The following is a 24,955-nucleotide window of genomic DNA, read 5'->3' as shown; positions in this document are numbered from 1 at the left end:
GTTTTGTCCCTAAAATTTCCCTCACATCTATCTCAAAATTTCGTATTCGTACGGTCAGATTCAAAGATAGGTGCACGCAAGTTGCCCATCAATATTTTCAATCATCGTTTCTTGTGTATGTTCTATGTATCGTATGAGCTCAAATTATTATGATGTAATTACTTATATTAGCAATAATAGAGACAAGTATATAGTTTCATCGGAATGATCCTGATAAGGAAACGTTCCAAAAGGCATCATTCCGTTTCTCCAACTCGAAGACGCAAATTGTCCGCTATCGCAGTTTGTTGTTTTTTTGGTGGTCTGCGTAAGTTTGTTACGATGAACGAATTTATGTTGATCATATTAAATAACTTGAAATCTTCTAACATAGTTTTGAATTGCTTTGCAGTACAAGTAAGTTATTCATCTTAGGGCATACATATTTTTATGTATTACAAAACATACATAGTGCCTACATAAAGATTTGTCAGCTGTCGGCAGGTATTTAGGAAGTATGTATATGTTCAAGGGTATATTTTGGTTTGTTTCTTTCATGGCCTATACATTTTTAGAACTTTTATATGTAACGGTTCCGAATGTTTAATGATCTTAAGTAAGATCCACTGTGGATTGTATTTTGAGTCGATATTAAACATGGTTTTTTGATATTATTCCTGTGGTTAAGATGTTCCGGTAGCAGACTGTAAATTAACGATTTTGGATTTAATCCCATTTTAACGTATTTCTGGGGTTATAGACTCTCAATGTGACATGGTAATAGTTTATGTAACTAATATATTGGTAGCTTGGACAAATTACTAGAGCAGACCTATGTAATAGCTTGCAACTGACAAGGAATGTGTAAATAAAGCGGCAATAAAAAGGAAAAAGCAACACCTGCATACCTGTATAAATCGAGTATCCAATACTTTTGACCACTTTAAAAGTTTTGTTCAATTTATCACAGCAAAGCCTGGTTATTGTCCTGCCTTGACTAGGGTTGCTGTACATTCCGAATGCTTAATTTCTACAAAGTAAATCTAAATAAAACTAAATCTGACCAAACGAAAGGCCTGTAGTATCAAGTTCCCTCCCTGCAAACCATCCTTGTAACTTGATAACTCTTATATTATTGAGAGGGAGCGGTTCAAAGTACATACAGTTGGATTGTTTGGTAACAGTATGGTATAGTGAAAACAAATTTCACTCGTTCATTTCCTAATTATTTACATTTGTACTTACCTGTTATGCAGGTAAATGTTTACTAACCTTCGGACACATATAACTTCTGAGTTTCGTCAATTTTTGGCATTCGTACTTACCTATCTGCTTCGCGGAACATTCCGTGAATGGTTTTTGGGGCTATCCATCCCGGAATCGGTGCGAAATTTAAACAAAAAAAAAGTTATTTTCGTTTGAAATTTTTGACTCAAATTTCCCACCGATTCCGGGCTTCACCCCTGGGGTAATTAATTGACCTACCGCCCCCAACCGTTAACGCGGCCCCACCTACGCTCCGCTCCGGCTCCCCGGCTTTTTCTATAGACTCCCTGTTACAGGCATGTTAGAAGATGGCTGGAGTCACCTGCCCCCAAACTTTTAAATTTGAAGAAATCCATTTCCAGGATACGGAAAACTTACCTGAATTTCACACAAAACTCCTTCCCGATGTTAGACAATACTACAGGAACTTATTATGGTAAGTAGTTTCTTCTGTAGAAATGAAGAAATCTGTCCGAAGGATAGTAAACTAGTACCATTTATTGTTCATTGCTAATTCACGGGCAAATCTTGACTCACGTTGTGTATCGTCAGCTGATATGCAGTGTTTCCAAACTTATTAACCGAAAAATACCGCACAAACTATTCACAGGAGGTTTTTAAGCGAAAATTGATCCACAAAACCATTCACGGAAGGTTAGGTTAGGCAAACATAGAAAATTAAATTTGAAAGAAAAAACCTGCTCACATGTCATCTTGTAAAACTACAGTGTGGTTGCTACAGTAACACTTATTAACCGAAAAATGCCGCAGAAACTATTCACAGAAGGCTTTTAAACGAAAATTGATCCACAAACCATTCACGGAAGGTTAGGTTAGCCTTCTTAAACCTGAAGGTTCATGGCTGCAACAACACAGACCTTCCATCTGTCCCTATCTTGAGCAAGATCTATATACTCTTTTCCATCCCTACAGATTTCCTTTAGGTCTATCTCAACGTTGTCCCTCCATCTTCGTCTTGGTCTTCCTACAGGTCTCTTACCATCAGGTTTCCCAACAAGAATCCTGTAAACTCCTCTTTCCTCTCGCATTCGTGCCACATGGCCTGCCCACCTAAGTCTTCTTGATTTAATCATTCTAATAATATCTGGACATGAATACAAATTATGTAGTTCTAAATTATGTAACCTTCTCCACTCACCCGACTCCTCATCCCTTTTAGGTCCAAATATTTTCCTAAGAATCTTATTTTCAAATACTCTCAAGTTATGGCCTCCCCGATGGCGCAGTGGTAGCATCGTCGCCTTGTAATCAAGGGGTCCTGGGTTCGATTCTCAGTGGAGGCACATAGTGGTTCGGATCCCACTTTAAACTGTAGGTCCAGTCCCGATTAGCCTTACTGTGCATAAAGTGGACTTAAAACAACAAATCAATTCAACTCTCAATTTATGTTCCTCTTTCAATGTAAGGGACCAAATTTCACACCCATATACTACTACAGGCAAAATTACTGGGTATGACTTAAGATGACCGGACCCCTCTCCGATTTTCTACATATTTGACATACTCACTAATTGAGGCCTCCTAATCACGAATCTGAAGTTAAAATTTGTCGGAAACATCTAGAAATTGCGAACCATTGACGCTAGCCTCACGAACCATTGACGCTAGCTCCACGAACCATTGGCACGTGGTTAGGTTAGTTCGGTTAGGTTAGGCAAACAGTTAAAATTTGGTGTCGTGGTAGTATCAGGAATATATATATATATATTTGGTTCTGAAACAAAAAACTTCGCCAAAATCGACAGTTTCCATTCCGAAAACTAACGCCTTATTTTCGCTTATTTTGAAATTTCTAGACGTTTCCGACAAATTTTAACTTCAGATTCGTGATTAGGAGGCCTCAATTAGTGAGTAAGCCAAATATGAAGAAAATCGGAGATCGGTCTGGTCATCTCAAGTCGTTCCAATTACTGTTTTGTATATTTTAACTTTTAGTTTCTTAGATATTAAACATAGATAATTAAATTTGAAAAAAAAAAAAAACCGCTCACACGTTATCTTGTAAAACTACCACATGGTTGCTACACTAACATGGGGTTACATAATCGAACACACGGAACATTTGATTCACGTAGTCGACTGTAATGGTGGCAAGAGCTATCGTGCATCCGAGATACATTAATGTTGAAAAATACATGATTTACCAGCTGAATAAGTTGAACGAAGGGAGAAAACATTTCCGCGACCTTCCAAAAGTCTACAGAAACTCAATTCCGTAAGTAGTTTCTCCTGTAAATTTGAAGAAGGGTCATTCCATGTCAAATCAACCAATTTTTTAAAAAATGGTTGCATGACCATTTTAGAAAAAAATCATTTTTAGTACATTGGTTTATACATGTTTCTAGATATCAAAACCAATGTTCAAAAAAAATTATTGTCTTTAGTTCTCCTGGGGCAGCCATTTTTCCAACATGGCGCATGGCTTTTTTTCCTCATGTAGCAGTATACAGAAACCTTAATATCTCAAAAACCATTAAAGCTAGAGACCTGAAACAAAATTCATTTTGTAGCTAATGAAGTATACTTCCTATGATATTCAGGTATGTTTTGCTTGAAATTGCATCGTAAGTATGAAAATTATGGTGGAATATGGGGTAACAATAGTTAAAAAATTGCATTTTTAAGCCCGATTTCTTTAATGAAGGGGTTTAGTCTTAGGCTTGATTTTTTTTTTCATGCATAGACCTACCTGCAGGGTATCTGTAAATAAAATATTAGTGCTTAGAAATGCACCCCTTTTTCACAGCATGAGCTCAAACATGGCCGTTCATTGAATTTTGACAGTTTTCGGGGTTAAATATCTCAGATGGGTCCCCTTTAAAAATTCTGAAATTTGGCACATAGGAAGCCCTTCATGAACCTAACTCACAGTAAAAATCTCAACTTTTAGATTCAACTCGTTTTGGTCAATATGAGGTAACGTATGTCACCTAATTTCGGACGTTGCAAAGTAAGGTTGTACATACCTTGTAATTTCAATTTAGGGTAAGTCAAGTATTAAAACCTTATGTTACTATATTTTCTGAGCCTTTATTTAACCCAAATTTAAAAATGAAAAAGAAAATACTTCATTATTCTAAGTATGGAATGTAGTTTAACCTTACTTTGCAACGTCAGAAATTAGGTGACATACGTTACCTCATATTGACCAAAACGAGTTGAATCTAAAAGTTGAGATTTTTACTGTGAGTTAGGTTCATGAAGGGCTTCCTATGTGCCAAATTTCAGAATTTTTAAAGGGGACCCGTCTGAGATATTTAACCCCGAAAACTGTCAAAATTCAATGAACGGCCATGTTTGAGCCCATGCTGTAAAAAAGGGGCACATAATGCAATTTTTTAACTATTGTTACCCCATTTTCCACCATAATTTTCGTACTTACGATGCAATTTCAAGCAAAACATACCTGAATATCATAGGAAGTATACTTCATTAGCTACAAAATGAATTTTGTTTCAGGTCTCTAGCGTTAATATTTTTTGAGATATTAAGGTTTCTATATACTGCTACATGAGGAAAAAAAGCCATGCACCATGTTGGAAAAATGGCTGCCCCAGGAGAACTAAAGACAATATTTTTTTTTTAACATAGGTTTGTACATGTTTCTAGATATCAAAACCAATGTACTAAAAATGAAAATTTTCTAAAATGGTCATGCAATCACCATTGGATGGTTTGCATGGAATGACCCGAAATGTGTTTTCACTATACCATACTGTTACCGATTGTTTTTAAAATGGTCATTTCAAAGTTGCGTAGAATTAATATTCATGAAATTGTAGTATGAAAACACATTTACCTAATGTATTTTTTATTTTAGGTTTAGTAGCCAAAAGCAGCAATGAAGAGATGTCTTCATTATGATTTAAGCGTCAGTGTTGCAAACCAATCATAATGGCAAATGCTACTGATGAAGCCAATCTCTCAAGCCCAGTTAAGAGTGAAGGTTACAGCTCCTGCAATGAACTATCAAGTACTGATCTAGATGACACTTTCCACTCTGTACTTGCATCGGATGCAGAAGACAACGAAATTAACGAATTCTGTGTTAGTGCAGAAATAGAAGAACTAAAAGGTAGTAACAGTGTTGAAGAGGCTAGTGATGCTGTTACAGAAGATCACAAGTCAGGGGAGGACATTTCCACAAAGAAAAGGAAATCTGAAGACCCCATTGTGTCATTGGAAGCAGCAAAGAAAGCTAAACAAAATGACAATTTAGATATATTCTTAATATCTGGCGTAAGTGATTTTATTTAAACATACATTTTGAATTTTGATGAATACGGTAAATGCAGTTTCAGTATTTCATACGTGAAGTTTGGATGTTTCCATGTTGCAAATTAGCATGTTTTCCGATTAATGTCGAAGGCCCACTGCCTTTATTAACTGAGGATGATGCAGCATCTGGGATGAAGATGGTAGTACATCAGTGCTTTGTTTGTTCCTGGGCAGCAGTAGTTCCATTTTCTCCCCTCTGGTGCATGTTTCTTGGTTTGTGTCATCTATTGTGCTTTCCGCTCGCTGCAGTAGTTGTGGTTTCCATCGTCTGATGGCATTGCAGGGTGGGGACTGGCAGGTTGGATTGTCTACTGCATTGTGCTGCTTGGTGCAATGTGGTTCATGTTTCTTTGATGGGTAAAAGGGGGTTGGACTCTACCTACCTAAACTCTCATCCCTGGCCTCTACAAGTGCCACAGCAGTTTCATCCGCAGAACCATCTGTACTGTTCAAGAGGAACATGCTAAAGGTGCCAAAAAAGGTACACCAGGATTGGGCCTTTCACAGTACCTCCATACCACCACTCCCATCTCCTCTACATCCATACTTCACCCAACCAGTTCCCTCATGGAAAACATCATCAGAGAAACACATGCCATCATCCAACAGAAACCAGACAATGGACAAGCACATCCAATGCTGCACCCTGTTCTTCAAATAATCCAAGACCACAAGAAGAAAAAATGCAGTCCCTTTGCCCAACCACCTTCCACCCACCCAAGGAACACAAACCAAATCGTGTCAAGCAACACAATGCAGCAGACAACCCAACCTGCCAGTCCCCACCCTGCAATGCCGTCAGACGATGGAATCCACAACAACTGCCAGCAAGCGGAAAGCACAATAGATGACACAAACCAAGAAACACCAGACAGAAGAAAATGGAACTACCGCTGCCCAGGAACAAACAAAGCAGTGATGTTCTACCATCTCCATCCCAGGTGCTGCATCTTCAGTAAATTAAGGCAGTGGGCCTTCAAAATTAATTGGAAAACATCCAAATTCGCAACGCGGAAACACCAGACTTCACATGTGAAATACAGCTTGAAGTTTTCTTGGTGATGAGTGGTAAAAGGATTTGGAATATCTACTTGAAAAGTTGACATTTTGTTGAGTATAGTCAGTCCAGAACTTTTCCTTTTCTCATTCTTTCATTCCTTCCTTCTCTTCTTGCATTCCTTCATTTCGTTCCTCATTTTCTTACTCATACCTTCTCCCTTCTCTCTTTCCTTCTTTCTTCCTTAAAAATTATCTTTGTTCAACTTCTAATGTCATAATAAAGTTGTAATACAGGGTGTCTGGGCTAGAGGTATACAAAAATGTATGCTTGTAAAGAAAGAACTATTCATTTTATGTTGTTGGGTAAATGCTCAATCGATAGAGCAATCGATATTTGGTCGTCACCACTTCAAGGTAAGCACCGAGTCGTATATATTGCGCATGCGCACAAATGTTCAATGTGACATGCTCTGGCAAGTCAAGCAGCATACGCCTGACAGCCAACACGTGGATGTCACAACGAAAGGTGCAGTGTGTGCTATGGTTAGCAGAGTTCAAATCAGTAACACGTGTTCAGCGGCGTGCAAGAAGAGAATGAAACGTGGACCCTCCCACAAGTAAGTCCATTTATCAGTGGGGCAAAACTCTATAAGAAACGGAAAGTTTGATTTCACAACCTGGAAAATATCCTAAAAAGCTGATTTGAACTCTGCTAACCATAGCACACACTGCACCTTTCGTTGTGGCGTCAACATGTTGACTGTCAGGCGTACGTTGCTAGACTTGCCAGAGCACGTCACATTGAACATTTGTGCTCATGCACGATCTATACGACTCGGTGCTGACCTTGAAATGGTGACGATCAAATCTCGGGGAGATTTTCTATCGATTTAGCATTTACCCAACAACATAAAATGTATAGTTCTTTCTTTATAAGCATATATTTTTGTATACCTCTAGGCCGGACACCTTGTATAATACAATTTTCCCATAAAGTTACTTTGCAGTGAAATCACCACTTTCCATGTTGCAGTTCTTCCTACAACAGATATTGGAAATATTCCCCTTTGGCCTCAACACATGCATGGAAATGTCCTCGTTTGTTCTTTTACGTAGTGGAAAAACAGAGGTGTTGGCATAATGGTGAGTCACAAAAAGGAGGCTGGAGTGTGATCATTGTTAATTTTCCTTGCAAACAACAATGGTATTGATGTTTGAAAAGACAGTGTTCCTCATAGACTCATGGAGCAAAGTCTAAGTCAACATGTCCAGACATGTCTTTAGGCCCATGGTAGACATTTTCATGTGTTGCAGGAAGAACTGTAATGTGCAGTGCTGTATCCTGAGAATCTGATCTTGATTGCCACAACATTTCTCATTTGTTCTTTCTCATTACACAAACAAAAGTAGGGGGGAGGCTGTATGCCAGAGTGCGCCATTCAAATACTGAAAAATGTAAACTATAGAATTAATTTTCTCTCAAATATGGAACAAATTTTATTGTGCAGGCTTTCACATAATATGCCTCTAGTATTAAGTCACAAAATCAATTTGTAACTTCAGTTCTGTTTCACATATAAAGCTAAAGAAAAGGACAAACATTTCACAGTTTGCATAAAAGTGTGTATTGAAAATGACAATTTTTGAAGAACATAGGGGATTCACTGATCGTAAACGTGATAGGAAAACATTTGATTATTAGACCCAAATACAGCCAAACCATTTATATCTGTCACATTTTGTGACTTATCAGAGTGAGTGTGTTTTTTCCCCTACAAGATTATATTCAATCTCAGTGTCATGACCTTACACTCAAAGCAGAATGTACCAAGACAGTAGTAAATTTGTCAAGTTGGACATTAACACAGATAGAAACTCAAGTCCTAAGTAAAAATGTTGCTTAGTTATAACCCCAATATGCTTATCCAACTTAGATATCATAACAGCAGTTGAGTCGACAATACCTAAACTTGAACCAAGGGTAAGATTATAAGTGGCAAGTTCATGATGCTATGAAAAAAGCCAAATTCTCAAAACTAAACCTAAGCAAATCAGAAATGTTAGCACTTAGAGCCCTGAGAAAGGACCCACCTATATTGTCCAAGCAGATAAAGGAAATGCAACAGTAATGATGGACACTGCTGAAAAGCTAATGATAATTATAATTACCGTAGACTAGACTAGAATTTGACACCCAACATTGAGAAAAAAGTTGCCAGCACCATCAACAAGTTTAGAAATAACATGGCGGACTTGACAAAAAGACTAATATCGCACTACAGTAAACCACCACATCTATATGGATTACGTAAAACACACAAATCAGAAACATCCCTTCATCCAATAGTTAGGTCTAGTCTATTTAGTTTGCCACTTGCCAAGCACATACTACAAATATTCATCCCTCTCTCTGGCAACAGTAACTCATACATCAAAAACTGAACGATTTGTATCACTAACTCAACAATGAAAATGATGCACTAGTCAGCTTGGATGTAGAAAGCCTCTTCACAAATGTTCCCACAGTTGAAGAACCAACAGTGCTCAAAGATAGACTGAAGAACACTCATGGTTAGGGGTGTGCGGAATACCAAAAATTCGGGCTTGGGATCGGAGGGGGGGGGGGAAATTCCCATCCCAATCCCAACTTTTCGGGATCTCAAACAGTCAGGAAATTCCAAATGGTCATTTTTAGAAGTGGTTAATTCTCGATGTTTTCTGCATTGTAAGTGTCTACACTTCTCGGAAATTGTTAGTTTTCATTCCAGAAATGCAAAGAACAGTCACTTAAGGGAAAATAACATTTAGAATTTGAGATTTTCATAATGTCGAGAAAATTTTAACATTTCCCATCCTGAATGTCTGGATTTTTAAAAAGAATTCCATCCCGACAAAAATAATTCTGTCCCGCACACCCCTACTCGCAGCCAAAATTCATTTCATGATTAAATATTTTAATATTCTGGATATCTCATATGAGAACCTATTAATATTTTAATGCAAAACCATAGTAAATTGGCATGGTATAGTTGCATTGAAATATGTATGTATTAATGTTGAATATTCTGAACATCTTCATCTGCCAAGTATCAGTAAAAATCAATATGAATATCAGTTTTGGTTCAAACTGATATGAGCTTGCCTCAAATTAACACAAGTATAACATGAAGTAATTATAATAACATAAACAAATGTTATCTGTTAATAATCTTGTTTGAGTTTACAGGCTACATACATATTACGCTTCATAGACAAAAGACAATATAGATTTTTAACCCGTAATGGGTATTGTGCCAGATTTTAACACAAAGGGCGTCACATGTTCCTACTATTGCTAAGAGTTATCGAAACATTAGCGAACTTTTTAACAAATTATCATGTATTTTGGACCTTCTCCATGAAATTAAGATAAACTTTTATCCACTATTTTCGTTATTGCTGTTTTTATTACTCAGTTTATCTAACGCTGCAACACTCTGTCACATATTCGTAAAGGGCTCTATAAATACATTGCCATATGACTGTAAGATTCAAAAAATTATTTAGTTGTTCAAATATCACAGAACATACTTGCAGTGACCCAAAGAAAACAAAATCATATTTTGCACAATGTCAAAATGAGGGGGAAAGCTCATTGATTGGAGCAATAGTCATTGGAAATAAGTGCTTCATTATCCCTTTTGTCAGACTCTAGATCTGAGAAATCACTTCCGCTTCTAACTTCGTCAAGTGTGACAAGAATATTTCCACTCAAAGACAGATTGTCAAATCTGATTCTCGCACCATGTTCTATACCGAAAGACTTATGCAAAGGACGTCACGTGGTCTATGGGGCCCACGAGTGTCTATTGCTCTGAAACTAAAACACTGCAAGCGAAATGGCACCGGGGAGGGGGGGGGGGGTACTTGATATTTCAAAATATGTAGCTACCGAAAAGGAGAGCGAAGTGCGTGTTATTGCTTATGAGAACAAGAGCATTGTTCTAGGCCGCTGGTCCCAGGAACCACACCATGCCCGTTACAGGTTAAGGAAGTACTTGAAAAATATTTGCTTCATCATTGTTTGCACTTGATGAGTTTTTAAGCATGCAAGAACAATTATATCAAATACCTTCATTATCACTGTGTGTTATTGAAGTCCCCAAAGATATGACGTTAGGTGATTATATAATTGCATTGCAGTGTATTTCTTACACACATTGACATATCATTTATCACAGCATGTGCATGCAAACATCTTATGAAATTAAACTTATCTTATCTGCCTTTCCACTCTTGAAGGATTATTTTGAGGAGAATGAAGGTTTGCAGTTAATATCCTTGCCTGAAGTTGGTACAGAAAATCATAAAAAGAGGGAGAAGAGTCGGCGTAAAAAGCAAAAGAAGACTGACAAAGAGATGATAACTCGACCAAATTATTTCGTTGGAATTAAAGTTTCCAACCCACAGGTTAGTTTAGTTCTCTCTGTTATTTATTGACAAGTACAGTGGACTATTTTTAATTCGATCTCCGAGGGGACATGAAAAATATTCGAATTAACAAAAACATGCATTATTAAAAGAAAATCAATAAAGCAAAACTACTGTACTACAGTATAAACAAAAATAATTAACATGCAATGGACCTTACCTTCGAAGATTCGAATTACATATGAATTTTTAACATTGGTTTCAAGGGGAATAATCATCTGTTCGAATTAATAAGAGGCTTATGTATTTTTGTTGTCCAGTAGTCTTAATTTAATAATAATAATAATATTTTTTAAAAACCTTGAAAGAAATTTAGGAGTTTTGGGACCTTTAGATTGAAAAAAATAGAACATATATATATTACTAGATTTTAGATCTGTACAAAATTGATATTGATAGAAAAATGACCTTTCACATTGTTCATTCTTAATGGCGCTCATTGCTTGTACTTATAATATGAAAACTGATTCTGTATTAATTGAAATTATTGTTTTTTAACATTAATATTCAATTTTTTTCTTACCAAAATCAAATTATAAAATCCAAACAGTTGTTGGTAACAGTTAAAGAACTGTTCTTTAATTGTTACCAACAACTGCTTTATATTTAAACTATCATTACTAATATTTGTAAAAGCTAAGCATTGTTACTTGTTGCAAATATGAGATACATGGCTTGATACTGTGAGAGTATTGAAACATTGCCAATTCAACAAAATAAAAGCTTTACTTAACATCTATAATTTTATTACATAGAAGTATACTAGTAGCACCCCTGTTTTACATTTTCCCGCATTATACACTCAATCTTCATGGCCCAATAGAGCAAAATGCTAAAAAAAAAATTCTGTACATGTAGAATATTTGTTTAGCTCTGTGTGTAAATATTTTCTACCTTGAACAGATACACCATGCTGTCCGATCGGTGCAGGAGAAGATCTTGCAAAGGGAACCACAGTATCAGTCAGCATTAATTTCACTGCCTACTCTTCACCTGACATTGTTTGTGACTCACCTACCAGACCTTGAACATGTAAAGAAGTAAGTCTATGAAACAGGATTATTTTAATGTGAAGATTGACATTTTTTTTAGAAAAGTTTCATACAAATGTCGAAACATGTTTTAATCAGTCATGGGTGATAAGGTTCAAAATAAAAAAAAAAAAAAAAAATGTGATCATCGCTGTAAGCTTACCCCTAATTTGATTATGATTTTTCTGATTGAAAGTTTTGACTTGTGATCTTAGTAACATTGCTATTGTATTATCACTTGTAATATTTGGTAAAGGTAGCATGTATTATAAATTTTTCATTCTACACATATGAAAATTTTACAATAGGTTTGTGATCTTCACATATCATGACAATATTTTAATTTCCAAAGGTTGTTCATGCAATTTCATAGAAAGGTATATTTTTGGAACCAAGTGCATGTCTGTTTTGCTTGTTGGTGTCTTGCCACGTTAGTGCATCTTTGAAAGAGACATGCATTTTAATTTTGGAAATTATTTCTTTTATTTGTTATGACTATTTTTGTAGGGCCCGTGAAGCACTAACAGCTTGTGCAGAAAGTTTCAAGGAAAGTTTCCAATCAATACCGGTGAGCCTAAATTTCAAAGGGATAGGAACTTTTGGAAATGCGGTATGTTATAGTATAATGCATGTTCATTATTCCTCAATTAGATGTTTATCTGAGAAAGTGGAGTTTTGAAAACAGAAAGAGCCTCTCTGTCTCGTGCTGTATTCAAAGTTTATGATGTGAACTTCAGAGCTTACTTAGGCAGAAATTATCAAGGGGTCCCGGGTTCGAAACCCGGTGGAGGCACATAGTGGTTTGGATCCCACTTTAAACTGTAGGTCCACTCCAGATTAGCCTTACTGTGCATAAAGTAAGTTAAGTGGAAATTTTTGTAACACTATGTAAGAACTGGCATTTCATTAATTCTTTCCTGTTACAAGTATTATTTCTATCACAAGGGAATTTTTCTGTTACGAGTACTTATCCGTGTATTCAGGCTTCCTTTATGTTGCTGTGAAAGTGGTGCCCACAGGCAGGAAATATCGGGAATTTCAAGATTTGTCAGGAAAAGACAGGAAAATAGTGAATTATGTGGTCAAAAGTCAGGAAAAGGTACAAATTCTACCGTTGGGTCAGGAAAATTTATGAAAAAGTAAAAGTGGTAAAGTCAAAGCCTTACAAAGTTGTTGCAGAGCAGGTTAGTAATACATTTATCAAATGTAAGTTGTCTTTTTTCAAGACACTTTGTTCTGAATGTCAGTCTTTTTTGACACATTTTCAATCTGCAAGTCCCTTGGCTCCGTATTTATTCTCTAAATTCCATAATCTCACGAGATCACTTATGAGCCAAGTAAGTTTAAATCAGCTCCCACTGTAAGTACACTCATGTCACTTGACCTTAATGATGCTGAAAACGTGCTTCCTGTAAATAAAGTTGATGTCGGCTTCCAGGTCCAGAAGTTCCTAAAGTTCAGGCAACTGAACTTGAATTGTTGCAGTTCCGAAAGGAATGCCAGATATTTTGAGAACTACGGTTGAGAAGTTGAAAGAAAGAAGCCCCTTGAGATATAAGGTAGTCAGAGGATTGTCTTCTCTGGATCCCTCTGTAATGTTAAAACAATCACAGGTTGGTTGCACTCAGTGACGTGCGGTGACGTCGACACTTTGGGTAGCAATGAGTGGCGTGCCCAACGGGAGTTGGTGTGGGTCATAATCCCCCCCCCCCAATCTTAGGGCCCATTATTCCAAAAGAAGAACGTCAAAGACAGGAATAATTGCAAAGTTAGGAATGACTACAAGAAATTGTACACGTAACTCCCACCCACTTTCAAAAATCAAAAACGATTTGATTTGACTACTGAGCCAGAGATGCCGGGTTCGAATCTCGGCTTGGCAATGAGTGTTCTTTGTGTAGTGTGTCCCTTCATCAATTTTATCGTATCATCTTCGCGATTAGCCAAAAATGGCGGAAAGCAAAGTAAAATAAACCAAATCAAACAATCAATCAATGAATGATTTGATTCGCTTTTTTGACACATTTGGTTAATCGCAAAGATGATACGACAAAATTAATGAAGGGACAAACACAAAGAACACCCATGTCCAGGTAGGGGTTCGAACCCGGAACTCCTGGTGTCGTAGCGCGCTGTGGTAACCACTCCTCCACGGTTGGTTGATTTGGTGTTTTAAGTCCACTATATGCACAGAAAGGCTAATCGGGACTAGACCTATAGTTTAATGTGGGATCCGAACCACTATATGCCTCCACCGGGTACCGATCCTGGACCACTTGCACTCCCCCCACGGAGGTCGGCCGACAACAAAGATGAGAGGAAGGCACTAACCATTCGGATAGGTGGGTATCGGTAAAGCAAACTGCATTTTTCCTGAGTAGTAATTTTCAATTGAATTTTTGAAATACCATCTTTATATATGACTAACGTTTATTCAAAAATTTTGCATTGCTTCATTTTCCTAATTTCCCCATCTCACGATCTCGTTACTGAAGGATCCGGGCTCGAGCCCCGGCCTTTGCATGAGTGTTTCTTTGCAACCACTCTTCACCCGTTTAATTTAATCAACGTTCATCGTCATGGCAGAAATTAGGTAAAGCAACGGAAGAGAGAAGAAAATACAAATAATTTCCTCCCAGTGCATCTGCAGGGCAGTGTGAAATCAGGATCCTAGAATTCACTGTTTATGATTGTCCCTCACGACTTTCATAAGCTCTTAGCTACTTATTGCGATTAAATCTATACAGCTAGAAAAAGCGATGGGGGATAAACAGGTAACAAAACACACCTTTTTCTACTTTCTTCAATGATATTCATTTGGCTTTTTGAGTTCTGGGATACATTTTTCATTTCTATTTTTTTCATTATTCACTGCAGGCAGAGTACGACACATAGGAACAAGAATGCACGCTCGTCACGAATTCCGGCCTGAATTGTTCTTTGCGAGGTCCCTTCATCAGTTTCATCATATCATCACTCATCCTCATTTTCGCGATAACCAAATGTGGCAGAAAAGCGAAGTAAAATAAACCAAACCAACAACAACAATTAGAACGCGAGTTCTCTTGCCCAAATAAGTACTTCCGTATTTATGAATGTTTAGCTTATCCATTTTTTTATTGGTCAAGAGATTAGTATATTTAAATAAAACACTACTAAAACAAGAGCAAGAGAGAGCGTGAGCAAATTTGTTATTTAATCATTATATATTCCATATTTGAAAAAAAAAGAAAGGATAAAATTTTTTGTCTGCACATAAGACGTTCTAATTGCATAAATAATAAAAGTACATCCCATGTTATACATACATATTGTACATACAACGTGTAAAAAGTAGTGTAAATACAGAGAACATAAGTACTGCAGAAAAATTTTCCCTTAGTTCTTTAGAGGATTTACAAAGGATGCCAAGGGAATTCAATCCCCTATCTGTCCTATAGGAGATAGACTGGAGGACCTGAAAGCACGGGCTTTCAACCATTGGAGCGGGGGCAAGGGGCCAAGGGAGGTAGAGGCAGAAATCTTACCTTTCCCTTCGGAAACCCGTTTCTACCTGGAACTGTGAGGCGGAAAAGGATTGAGCTAGACCAGTTTTGCCCGCTGAACGCACCAAGGGACGAGAAGTGCGTTAAGAAAAAAGTGTTGCATATGAATTGTGGCTTCAACAATACAATAAATATTGTGATTTGAAAATAATTAGAGATTTGAGATTGATTGATCTATCTCTGCTAGACTAGCTACTCCTCAGTGCACATCACTGGTTGCACTAGTTCAAATGCCTCCTTCACTGTTTGTTCGAAGCTAACAGAGTACCAGAGGACCTCGCAGATAATGCAAAAAAAAAGAGTACTCACTACTGTGTAAAGATGCCAGAACATCCTCTTCACAAAACTTTGAAACATATCTACAAGACGAGCAAGGAATTGCCAGACTCGATGATTTCTATGCTTCCCTTCTTTGAAACAACCAAAAATACTCACCATTGTGGAAAGTGATAAAGTTGAGTCTGATATTTTCCCACGGAAATGCTACAATTGAGGGTGGTTTCTCAATCAACAAGTCTGCCCTTATTGAAAACCAATGCGAACATACAATCATAGCACTGAGGAGAGTGCATGATGCTGTTATCAATTGCAAAGGTATCCGTAGTATTGTTATCACACAGAAAATGCTTACGATCTGCTCAGAGGTGATATGAAGATTATTTGGAAACACAACGTAACACTAAGAAAACAGAAGAGAATAATTCTGCCAAAAAAGGAAGGTCATGAATGAAATAAAGGAACTGGAAGATATCAAAAGAACTTGAGACAAAAATCTGAAATGTAGCAAGAACTTTCTCAGAAAATCAAACTTTTGCGGAAGTTGCAAAATTAACATCTGTGGGCATTGTTAAAACTTCTGTTTTCATTCTGGTGATATTGTTCAATTTTTCTAATAGTCTAATATTCATTGCATATATACATAGAATTTATTCACATAAGTGTGTTGTAGTTGTTAGCGTAACATGTTCATGATGGAAAAAATGTAAATTTGGGTTATTTTAACCAGTCCCTTTGCAAAATATTTCAGTAAAAACTTTTTTCATGTAATTTTATTGTATTTTGAATTGTAATGAACTAATAAAAAGTAATTAAGTAATAAAAAATTTGCTACTCACGTGAGAGTTGGGCAGCTAGGGGGATGGTGGAGGCTGCATGTAAAAGAAAACAAAATATTTTGCAAAAGTAAGAAATTGGATAGTGTGCGAGTCAGGAATTTTTTTAAAAATCTGCTCAGGAAATGTCAGGAAATTTAACTTCACAAATTTTGTGGGCACCCTGCAATCTAAAGATATGACTAAGGTGGGCTAATGAAGCATTCTGAATATACATTATTGGTGGGGTAAAAACTTTAAATTTTTGTAGAACTTCTCCAAGAAGTGTCTTAGTAATTGCCTTCCTCAGCAAGGTATTAAACTCAATATTAAAACTATTAATCTAATTTTGCTCGTAATTCATCACACAGGGTTCGGCATGAGAAACTGTTCCACCTGATGTTGTCATTCTCACTCATTTCATCTCAAACTATTATTTCTTCTACATTTGGACATTCCACTACTCTCTCCATCTTGTCATGTCACCTTCTCCCTCGCTCCGTTGCTGCACGTCTTCTTATTTTGATGCTCATTAATTTAGGAGAAGGTTTAGTTCAGACCAAGTGAGGTGAGGGGGGACCAGTTTTTTGTGCCCAACCTTGTACTCTCATGTTTAAAAATTGGGATTATTTTCAATAGCTACTGTCGACTCATTACTGGCATTGGTTAGCATAGCACACTACAATGCAAGGGCTCCAAGGCTCAAATCCTGACCTGGGCAAGGGTGATCTTTGTGAGTGTCTATCAATTTCATCGTCTTACCACTCATCCTCAACATTAACCAGGAAAACAAAGTAAAATAAACCAAATCAATCGATAATAACTAATCCTATGTACTTAAATGAACAATAAAAGTTCTTGCAAGTAGTTCATGCACAAAGAAAGCATGGTTAGTTTGAAAATAAGAAAAGACATATGTGTCTTGGCCTCCCCAATGATGTAGTGACTCAATACCTGGTGGAGGCACAGTGGTTCGGATCCCACTTTAAACTGTACGTCCAGTCCTGATTAGCCTTCCTGTGCATAAAGTGGACTTAAAACAACAAATCAATCAATCAACCATATGTGCAGTGTTTTCTTTTCAAATTGGGTAGGTTTAGGCAAAGTTTAAGTATGTAAAACAATTCCTTTTTTTTTAAAAATTTTGAATATTGTAAAAAACAAAAGTCCTCCACTTTCATGTAATGAAACACACACACACACAAAGTTCATTGCAACTTCTAATTTGTTCGCTATTGTGTAATAATTTCACATGTGTTACACTTATTTGTGATTAGGCATTTGCTGTTATTTTGATTTGTATTATTGCCTGTAGGTTTTGTTTGCAAAGATCGAAAAAGGAGAAGGTTTGCAGAGGCTCCAGAAGCTTGCGGAGAGCATGGAAACTTCTTTCAAAGAGCATGGACTGAACCTACAAGACAGGAAGGGATTTAAGCCTCATTTGACAATCATGAAGTTATCCAAGGATTACAAAATGCTCAGAAGAAAGGTGCGTACACTTTCATTTCAAGGAAACAATACCAGTTTAAAGATCTTTAAGAATGTAATATTTCTTGTATCATGAAAGTGGTAAAATCAAGAGATGTCAAAAATGAACAGTTCAGGGTATTTTAGTCTATCGAGTAGTTACGAAAATAGTGACAACCAGGGGTTGAACCTGGGCTCTTGTCATTCATGTCAGTATTATATGTACTGAACTCCACACGGATTTAAAGCATTTTTCTTTGTGGCATGCCAGTATGTGCCTTCAGAGCACAGTAAAAATGCACAGGTGTTAGATTTACGTAAACATATGTTTATGAAACTTATATCAAGAAATGGATTTTGAACTTCTTTTTGTCCTTGCAGGGTATAGCAAAAATACCCAAGAACATCTATGCGGATATGGTGGACATGTCCTTTGGAGAGCAGTGTGTTAATAATGTACAACTTCTGGCCATGAACAAGAAGAAAGATGCCAATGGCTATTATCAATGTGAGAAAGAGTTTGGATTTGGTAAGTTGATTTTCTTAAGCCATGAAAGTAGAGTACTGGATTATAACCTTTCAGTAACAAATATGCACACACATACACACAAAATACGCACAGCTTTTTTTCCGGAACTTTTTAGAACCCTTTTTACTAATAGTGACACAAATAATAAGGAACAAAAATGAATCTAATGTGCTCTATGAAATCAAGGTTAATTAATTTAAAATTCTGCATTTTTGTTCATACATATATTTTTAAAATATTTATATTTTATGCCCTTATCTATTGATAAAGAGCGGTGATGGTCGAGTCAGAGACCCAGGTTCAATCCTGGTGTGGATGATCCTCTAGGGTTTGTTTACCCAGTCTCTAATAAATGGGCACCTGTGGGTGGCCAGAGCATGGTGCTAAAGACAACACCTCCACAAACAACCCAGATTGTGACTGTGTGGTTTTCTACTTCCTCAACATGCATTCATGGCATGTTGCAATATGTGCAAAAAGGGGACAGGGGTAGGCTTTAAATGTTTATCTATGGATAAGCCAGGAACAGTGTAAAAGGGAATAAAAAATAGGGAATGAGTTAAAAGAGACTGAGCTGCTCTGTTTCCTTCATTGACAATTCAGGTTAAAAACCCACGAAACATCGCAGTTTTAACACGTTAGTGTGTGTTGGTTTTTTATTGTATTCCTGTTATCAACAGGTATTCATAGAGGCACATATTTTTGGTAAATAAAAAAGCAAAATTTCTGTACAAAAACGGAGTCAATTTCGGGTTCAAAAGCAGTAAATAAAATAAAATATCGGTGTTATAGCGGTGAAAAAATGGATGAAAAGTGGTATATAAAAAGACATATTGGTTTTAAAATTGTGAACATAATCCTAAATTTGATTTAAAAACTACACTTATTCCACACAATTAACATTTCACTTCTAATAGCACATTTATGTAGTTACCAGAGCATTAAGTTTATTTCTGTGTAAAGGAGTCCATTTTTGCTTCAATATTAACAGCAGAATTAATCAATTTTCCGGGAATTGCATAACTCTCAGGATAATTCAGACCTCAGAAGGTGTCATGTCGGTGAATAAACCCTGAATTTCGTGTTTAAGAGTTAATTTCGCTTTTTGTAGTAAAGTAAAGTAAAGTGTTCCCCTGTGCATAGCACCATGCCATGAAGGCATATAGGGGGTGTGGGGGTAACGCCCCACACTTTCTTGATCCGGTCGTGAGTGGGGTGATGTGATCAGCATCACGCCCCTGACCGCCTTTACCCCCCAGGGTTTCCCCCAGGTACCCATGTTATTCGACGCTGGGTGGACGCCGGGGCCGCTTCCATCGTTATAAAAGTTCCCGGATTTGAACCGGCCGGGGATCGAACCCGGGACCTTGAGCATGGTAGTCAGATGTCATTTCGCATTATTTCGTGACAAAATATGGTCACAAAATGCATCTCACACCTTTCAAAAACATGAAAAATTAACACCACAATGTGTTTTTTCAAATTTCGTTTTTTCGTTAAAAACGAAATATGCATGCCCCTAGGTATTCATAATGTAGAACAAGAAGATGAATTAGTTTTTAGTGCATCAAACTATCTCATATAGTCAGGAGTAAAAGTACTGTGTGTTATTTCAGTTACAGCATATACTATAGTCCACAATATTAACTTTTTATTAAACAAACATAAAATGATCCCGAAGGAACTATTCAGTTATGTGGATATTTCAGTAGAACTCTTATTGTATGTTACTTTTGTACGTATAAAACTAAAGCCTAATTAAATTGTAAGAAAAGAATGAAACACATATGATCTACATCCAATTCATGCTCCAAGATTTTGCACAACTACGACTACAAGAATTAAATTAGTTAATTGTTCAATTAATTTATTAAATGTTCACATAACCACAGTTGCTATTTATTAGAGACAGAACACAGGTTTTACTTGCATATGGCTTATAAGGTTCATTCTACAAACCAACATTTCAGCTCTGTCGCCGGATCCTTCTTCTTTGCTCTGCATACACGTAGAGTAAAGCAGTGACATGAAAGACAGCTGTGGCTATGAGCAGTTTCTAATGAACAGATTTTTATCCTTTTAGACATTTTCTATTAGTTTTTAATTTTCTTTTTTACCTTTTTAATGTGATTTTATTGAAAAACCCTGAAAAAAGATCTGGGGACGGACCTGATACTTAGGTTTGTAGAGAGCACCTTACAAGTCACACATAAGTAAAACCTGTGTTTTATCTCTAATAATGAGTTAATTGTTACAGCAGCATCACGTTAAAAGAGAAACATATTTACAAAAGTTTATCTAATTTCTACAATTTAAGACTTTCAATAATTCTTTTTACATTAGTTGGATTAAAAATTCTACAAGTCCAAGATATAAAAATACAGCCCAGTAAATATCCATTAAGGAGGTGGTTAATTGGAAGTGTCCTGAAGCCAAAATTATCACTGTTTTCATAACCTGTATGTTGATTTCAGAGGAAATAAGCATTGACGTGATGTCATGTCCTTTCCCAGAACCTACTGGAAGCCTCCAAAATGATATGGAGACTAGAAGTTCAACAGGTGGCAGGGGCAGCAGAACTTTATAAGTAGCGGCTGGAGAACTGCAACACGTGTCGTTCCATCAGTTGAGGCCAAGGCGGCAATATCCTCAAGAGGCCAAAGGAAGAACAAAATTCACATTAAGCATTGTAGTTATTATCATTCAGCGTTCAGATAATAAACCAATAAGTGAACTGCTTAATTGACTTTTCCATTAATAACCATTACCCAAGAGGGTTCAGTGAATTCTGTCAAAATCTAAGGGTGGGTTCTCTACGACGAGCAATGTCACAAGTTTTTGGAATCATGCTGCATTGAATGGATTCTAAGAGACTTCCTGATTACCAGGCAATAAAAGTGTGAATTTCAGATTTTGATGTAACTTATCTGGGAGGAATGCCCTTTTAATTTATGAAGGGAGGAATAATAATAATAACCTGTGGTGCAACAGCCTGTGAGGGCCAGGGCCTATCTACAGACTGCCGGCCTCACTCCCACGTGCCTCAACAGAGGTGGTAGATCATCCAACCAGTTACAGTGTGAAGCGTGGTCAGCACGACGAACCCCCAGTCATTGGTGTACATTTCCATGACCGGGTTACGCTACTTTTTTTTAGCGTAGGGATGATGAGGGATGATCACTAGTCCTATACACAGGCCGAAATCTCAGGAGAAAAGTTGTTATGCTTTCCCAGAAGACTCGAACCTTCGTACATCCCGAGCCCAATGCCAGATGCTTTAGACCGCACATCCATGGTGTAGGACACAAATGCAAACCAAGAAATATAATTTCAAATACAAAAATATACTATTTATCAGCAATATTTTGTACAATTCCATTTCATTAAGTAGACTTCCATTTGTCAAGACTTGAGTTTTATTTGTAGATGTTAATCGACACAATCAGACTTGTACTTAATTCCAGACAATAGACAATAGACAATATTATTTAGACTATTAATGATGTGTGTTGTTCTTAAGTTGGTTTTGGTATTAGTTGTATACATTTACTTTACCAAATTTGTTTATTTACTGTTTCAGGTGTTGCATCTAATGAATTGGACAACCATGCAGACTGTTGTAAGAAACCTGTTGAAGTTCCCAAAGCTCCCAAACTGGACAAATCAAAAGAAGAATTGAAGGGCCACAAGTTTGAAATTAAAAGGAAGTTCCACACGATGACTCAGGAAAAGCTGGGTCAATTATTTGATAAACCATCAGGCAGTAATAGCTCTGATGAAACATCAGTATATGCTGAGAACACTGCAAAGTTTCTGAAGTCATTAATTATGCTTGGAGCCGCAGGCATAACCTTCCTTTCTATCTGCCAGAGGCTATTGCCATATGGGAGGTAGATTCATCATTTTGTATGTTTATACAGAGAAGTTAGCCAGTTTTATACTAGAGCATTTCTACCAACACTGTGGGTGAATCAGGCACGGAAATCATTGAGTAAAGGTGTTCGAGAGTGTGAAAGTCTAAGTCTGTGCATTTGTCAGGAGATTATTTAGAGAAAGTATATTTATAGAAGCATAGTGTAGCGTAGTTGAGAATTAGATATTTCTGTAAGTATTCAATGTGCTTGCATGGTGAGGAAAATTAACGAGGCACACCTTACTGATACGCACATGTAGGTTTCAGGCCTCGGCTGTAAACTGAATCTCTGTATGTATTTTCCATGTGAATGCATGTAATGATGTAGTGATATGGTTCAGTTACATTAAGTGTGAATTAGCAGTGGGCCTACTCTTGAATGTAGGTGGAGTTTTCACTGTGGCCAATATTGGTGGTGCTGCACCTGCTCAAGACTACATTTGTTTGCAGTTTTACAACAATTTGGGTTCTCACCATTAAGAAATATTAAAAAATCCCTGTTTTTTCTAGGTGCTTTTAAATTAATTTTAATCAAATGAATCAAGTTTATAACACATCGTTGAAATAAATGATGAAAAATGAAGTAAAACAACATGTTTATATGAAATGTTCTCCCAAAAGAAACCTGTTGGGAGGAAAATTGCAAGGTATTTTCAGTTTCCAAGCAAGCAAGAAAAGCTGATTTTCACAGGTTTTTGAAAACTTTTTTTCTTAAAATATTCTTTGACTTTTCCAGGTCAGTGGGAACCCTGGATCTTATTTTACAGTTTTTCTTTCTAATATATACATATTTATATATGTGTTTGATACAAAAATAACGTCAATATTTATTTCCCTTTGGAGCGAGAATTGGTGCTTGGACTTGGTAAAACTGCAATGCAAAGGTTGTCACATTGTGTTCAGGAACCGGCAATTCTTGGCCTTTGCTCGCTTTGCCTGTCCTGGCACACTTCTACCGAGATACCTAAGTTAGTGGGCTGTGGCATAAAGGAAAACTTATTGTAACATTTGCTGCATTCTTCACTGTTGAAAACTGCTGTACGGAGTGTTTAAGTCAAGTTAAATGTCATAGAGTAACATTTGTGTGTGGTAGAATCTATTAGGAAGTTAGCTTTAGTCTCTAAATAGGAATGTAGTTTGATAAAGAATTTTCCTTATGGAACTTTTTCTATTAAGAACACAGTGATCTAGAGTTCTAGAATCTCCCTGTCAGCCGACTTTGCATCCTGCAGAAGCTTTACATTTTTTAAGAAAATTGCAAAGGGATGCTGTGCAACACTATTATGGAGTCAAATTGTCCTATAAATTATGGAAAATATGTAATTTTATTGAATTTTGTACCAGTATTGTGTGGAAAAAGTGAATTTCGTAATTAAGTGACAGTTATTTTAATATTACAATTATTTCTTATGTAATGCATTAGATATTTTAAAACAAGACTGGAAGACTTGTGCTATAATTGCAATAGAATGCTTATAAATTAATCCTCCTTTCTTTATTTTTTAAAAAATGTAAAAACAATAAGTTGTGATACAAATATTGTGATAGTTAAACAAAGATCTGAAGTGTAATAAAGGAAATTACTATTAATACGACAAACATTCAGAACATGGTGTTTTTTGAAGTTTCCAAATAGTTACAACTTAGTAGAAAGAATCTGTATTGCCATTCTTTTCTGGATTAAAATTTGCGAGTGTATTTTTCTTAAAGAATATATATTTTATATTTTCCAGTGAGAGACTTATTTTAAAATTATGTTGATTATATTTTATAGCAAATAAGACTGCATTATCGTGTTGTATTTTATTTTATCTGATATTGTGGATTTTGAATAAAGTTCATGTTGAAACTGAGTTTTTTTTATTTAAGCTTGTATACTCTTATAATTGTAGAATTGTAATAAAATAGGAATTGTTTAAGATATTGTAATAACTACACTGTACAAGGTTACTCCACCAAGAAACGAACTCGAGGCGCTCTTTGATAGCAATGAGATATGATAATGTTAGTAGATTTTTGTTCTTGTATTAACATTGATTACAGAAAGAGATAAGGGCGAAAATTCCTTTCCAGAGGCGAAACTGTCACAAACATGGAAATATTTGACATAGAATAGCTTTGTGCCAATCATATAACATTATTGCCTTGTAACCTACAAGCCCCAGATTCGGTTTCAGGTGCAGACTTATTTAACTGTATAGTGAATGTATTCCCAATTAACTATATTTTATTCTTTTACCATTGTAAAATGATTGCTTCGAAAATTTTTGGTTTATTGTAAAATGCAATCAGTATAATATTTAGTGATCCTTTTGGGAGGGGCACATGCCCCTGTGCTCCTTCCACCAGGGACGGCACCAGAAATT

The 24,955-nt window shown here is 36.5% G+C and overlaps 1 protein-coding gene across 3 annotated transcripts; it reads left to right on the top strand.

Annotated features, from left to right (window-relative positions):
- Positions 1 to 275: 275 nt before the first annotated feature.
- On the top strand, positions 276 to 24,442 carry LOC145994887 (A-kinase anchor protein 7-like). Of its 3 annotated transcripts, none has more exons than XM_083131338.1 (8): positions 276 to 396; positions 5,087 to 5,505; positions 10,825 to 10,992; positions 11,917 to 12,053; positions 12,552 to 12,654; positions 17,996 to 18,169; positions 18,529 to 18,676; positions 22,257 to 24,442. In XM_083131338.1, the coding sequence occupies exons 2-8, from the start codon at positions 5,161 to 5,163 to the stop codon at positions 22,568 to 22,570; spliced, it is 1,389 nt and encodes a 462-aa protein (XP_082987464.1). In that variant the 5' UTR covers positions 276 to 396; positions 5,087 to 5,160; the 3' UTR covers positions 22,571 to 24,442. The 3 variants fall into 3 exon arrangements, with proteins under 3 accessions (XP_082987464.1, XP_082987466.1, XP_082987465.1); XM_083131340.1 differs by lacking the exon at positions 22,257 to 24,442 and adding an exon at positions 21,151 to 21,469; XM_083131339.1 differs by lacking the exon at positions 276 to 396 and adding an exon at positions 429 to 494.
- Positions 24,443 to 24,955: the final 513 nt, after the last annotated feature.

Source organism: Lepisma saccharinum, chromosome 11 (assembly GCF_977018435.1).
Source record: "Lepisma saccharinum chromosome 11, izLepSacc3.1, whole genome shotgun sequence".
Taxonomy (NCBI): Eukaryota; Metazoa; Arthropoda; class Insecta; order Zygentoma; family Lepismatidae; genus Lepisma; species Lepisma saccharinum.
This window is presented reverse-complemented; position numbering and strand designations above follow the sequence as displayed.

Bases quoted from the DNA above. Each gene is read 5' to 3' on its own strand.
- LOC145994887 (XM_083131338.1), top strand. From the start codon at position 5,161: ATGGCAAATGCTACTGATGAAGCCAATCTCTCAAGCCCAGTTAAGAGT. The intron at 10,993-11,916 runs GTTAGTTTAGTT...TACCTTGAACAG, and splicing joins TTAAAGTTTCCAACCCACAG to ATACACCATGCTGTCCGATC. The intron at 18,170-18,528 runs GTGCGTACACTT...TTGTCCTTGCAG, and splicing joins ACAAAATGCTCAGAAGAAAG to GGTATAGCAAAAATACCCAA.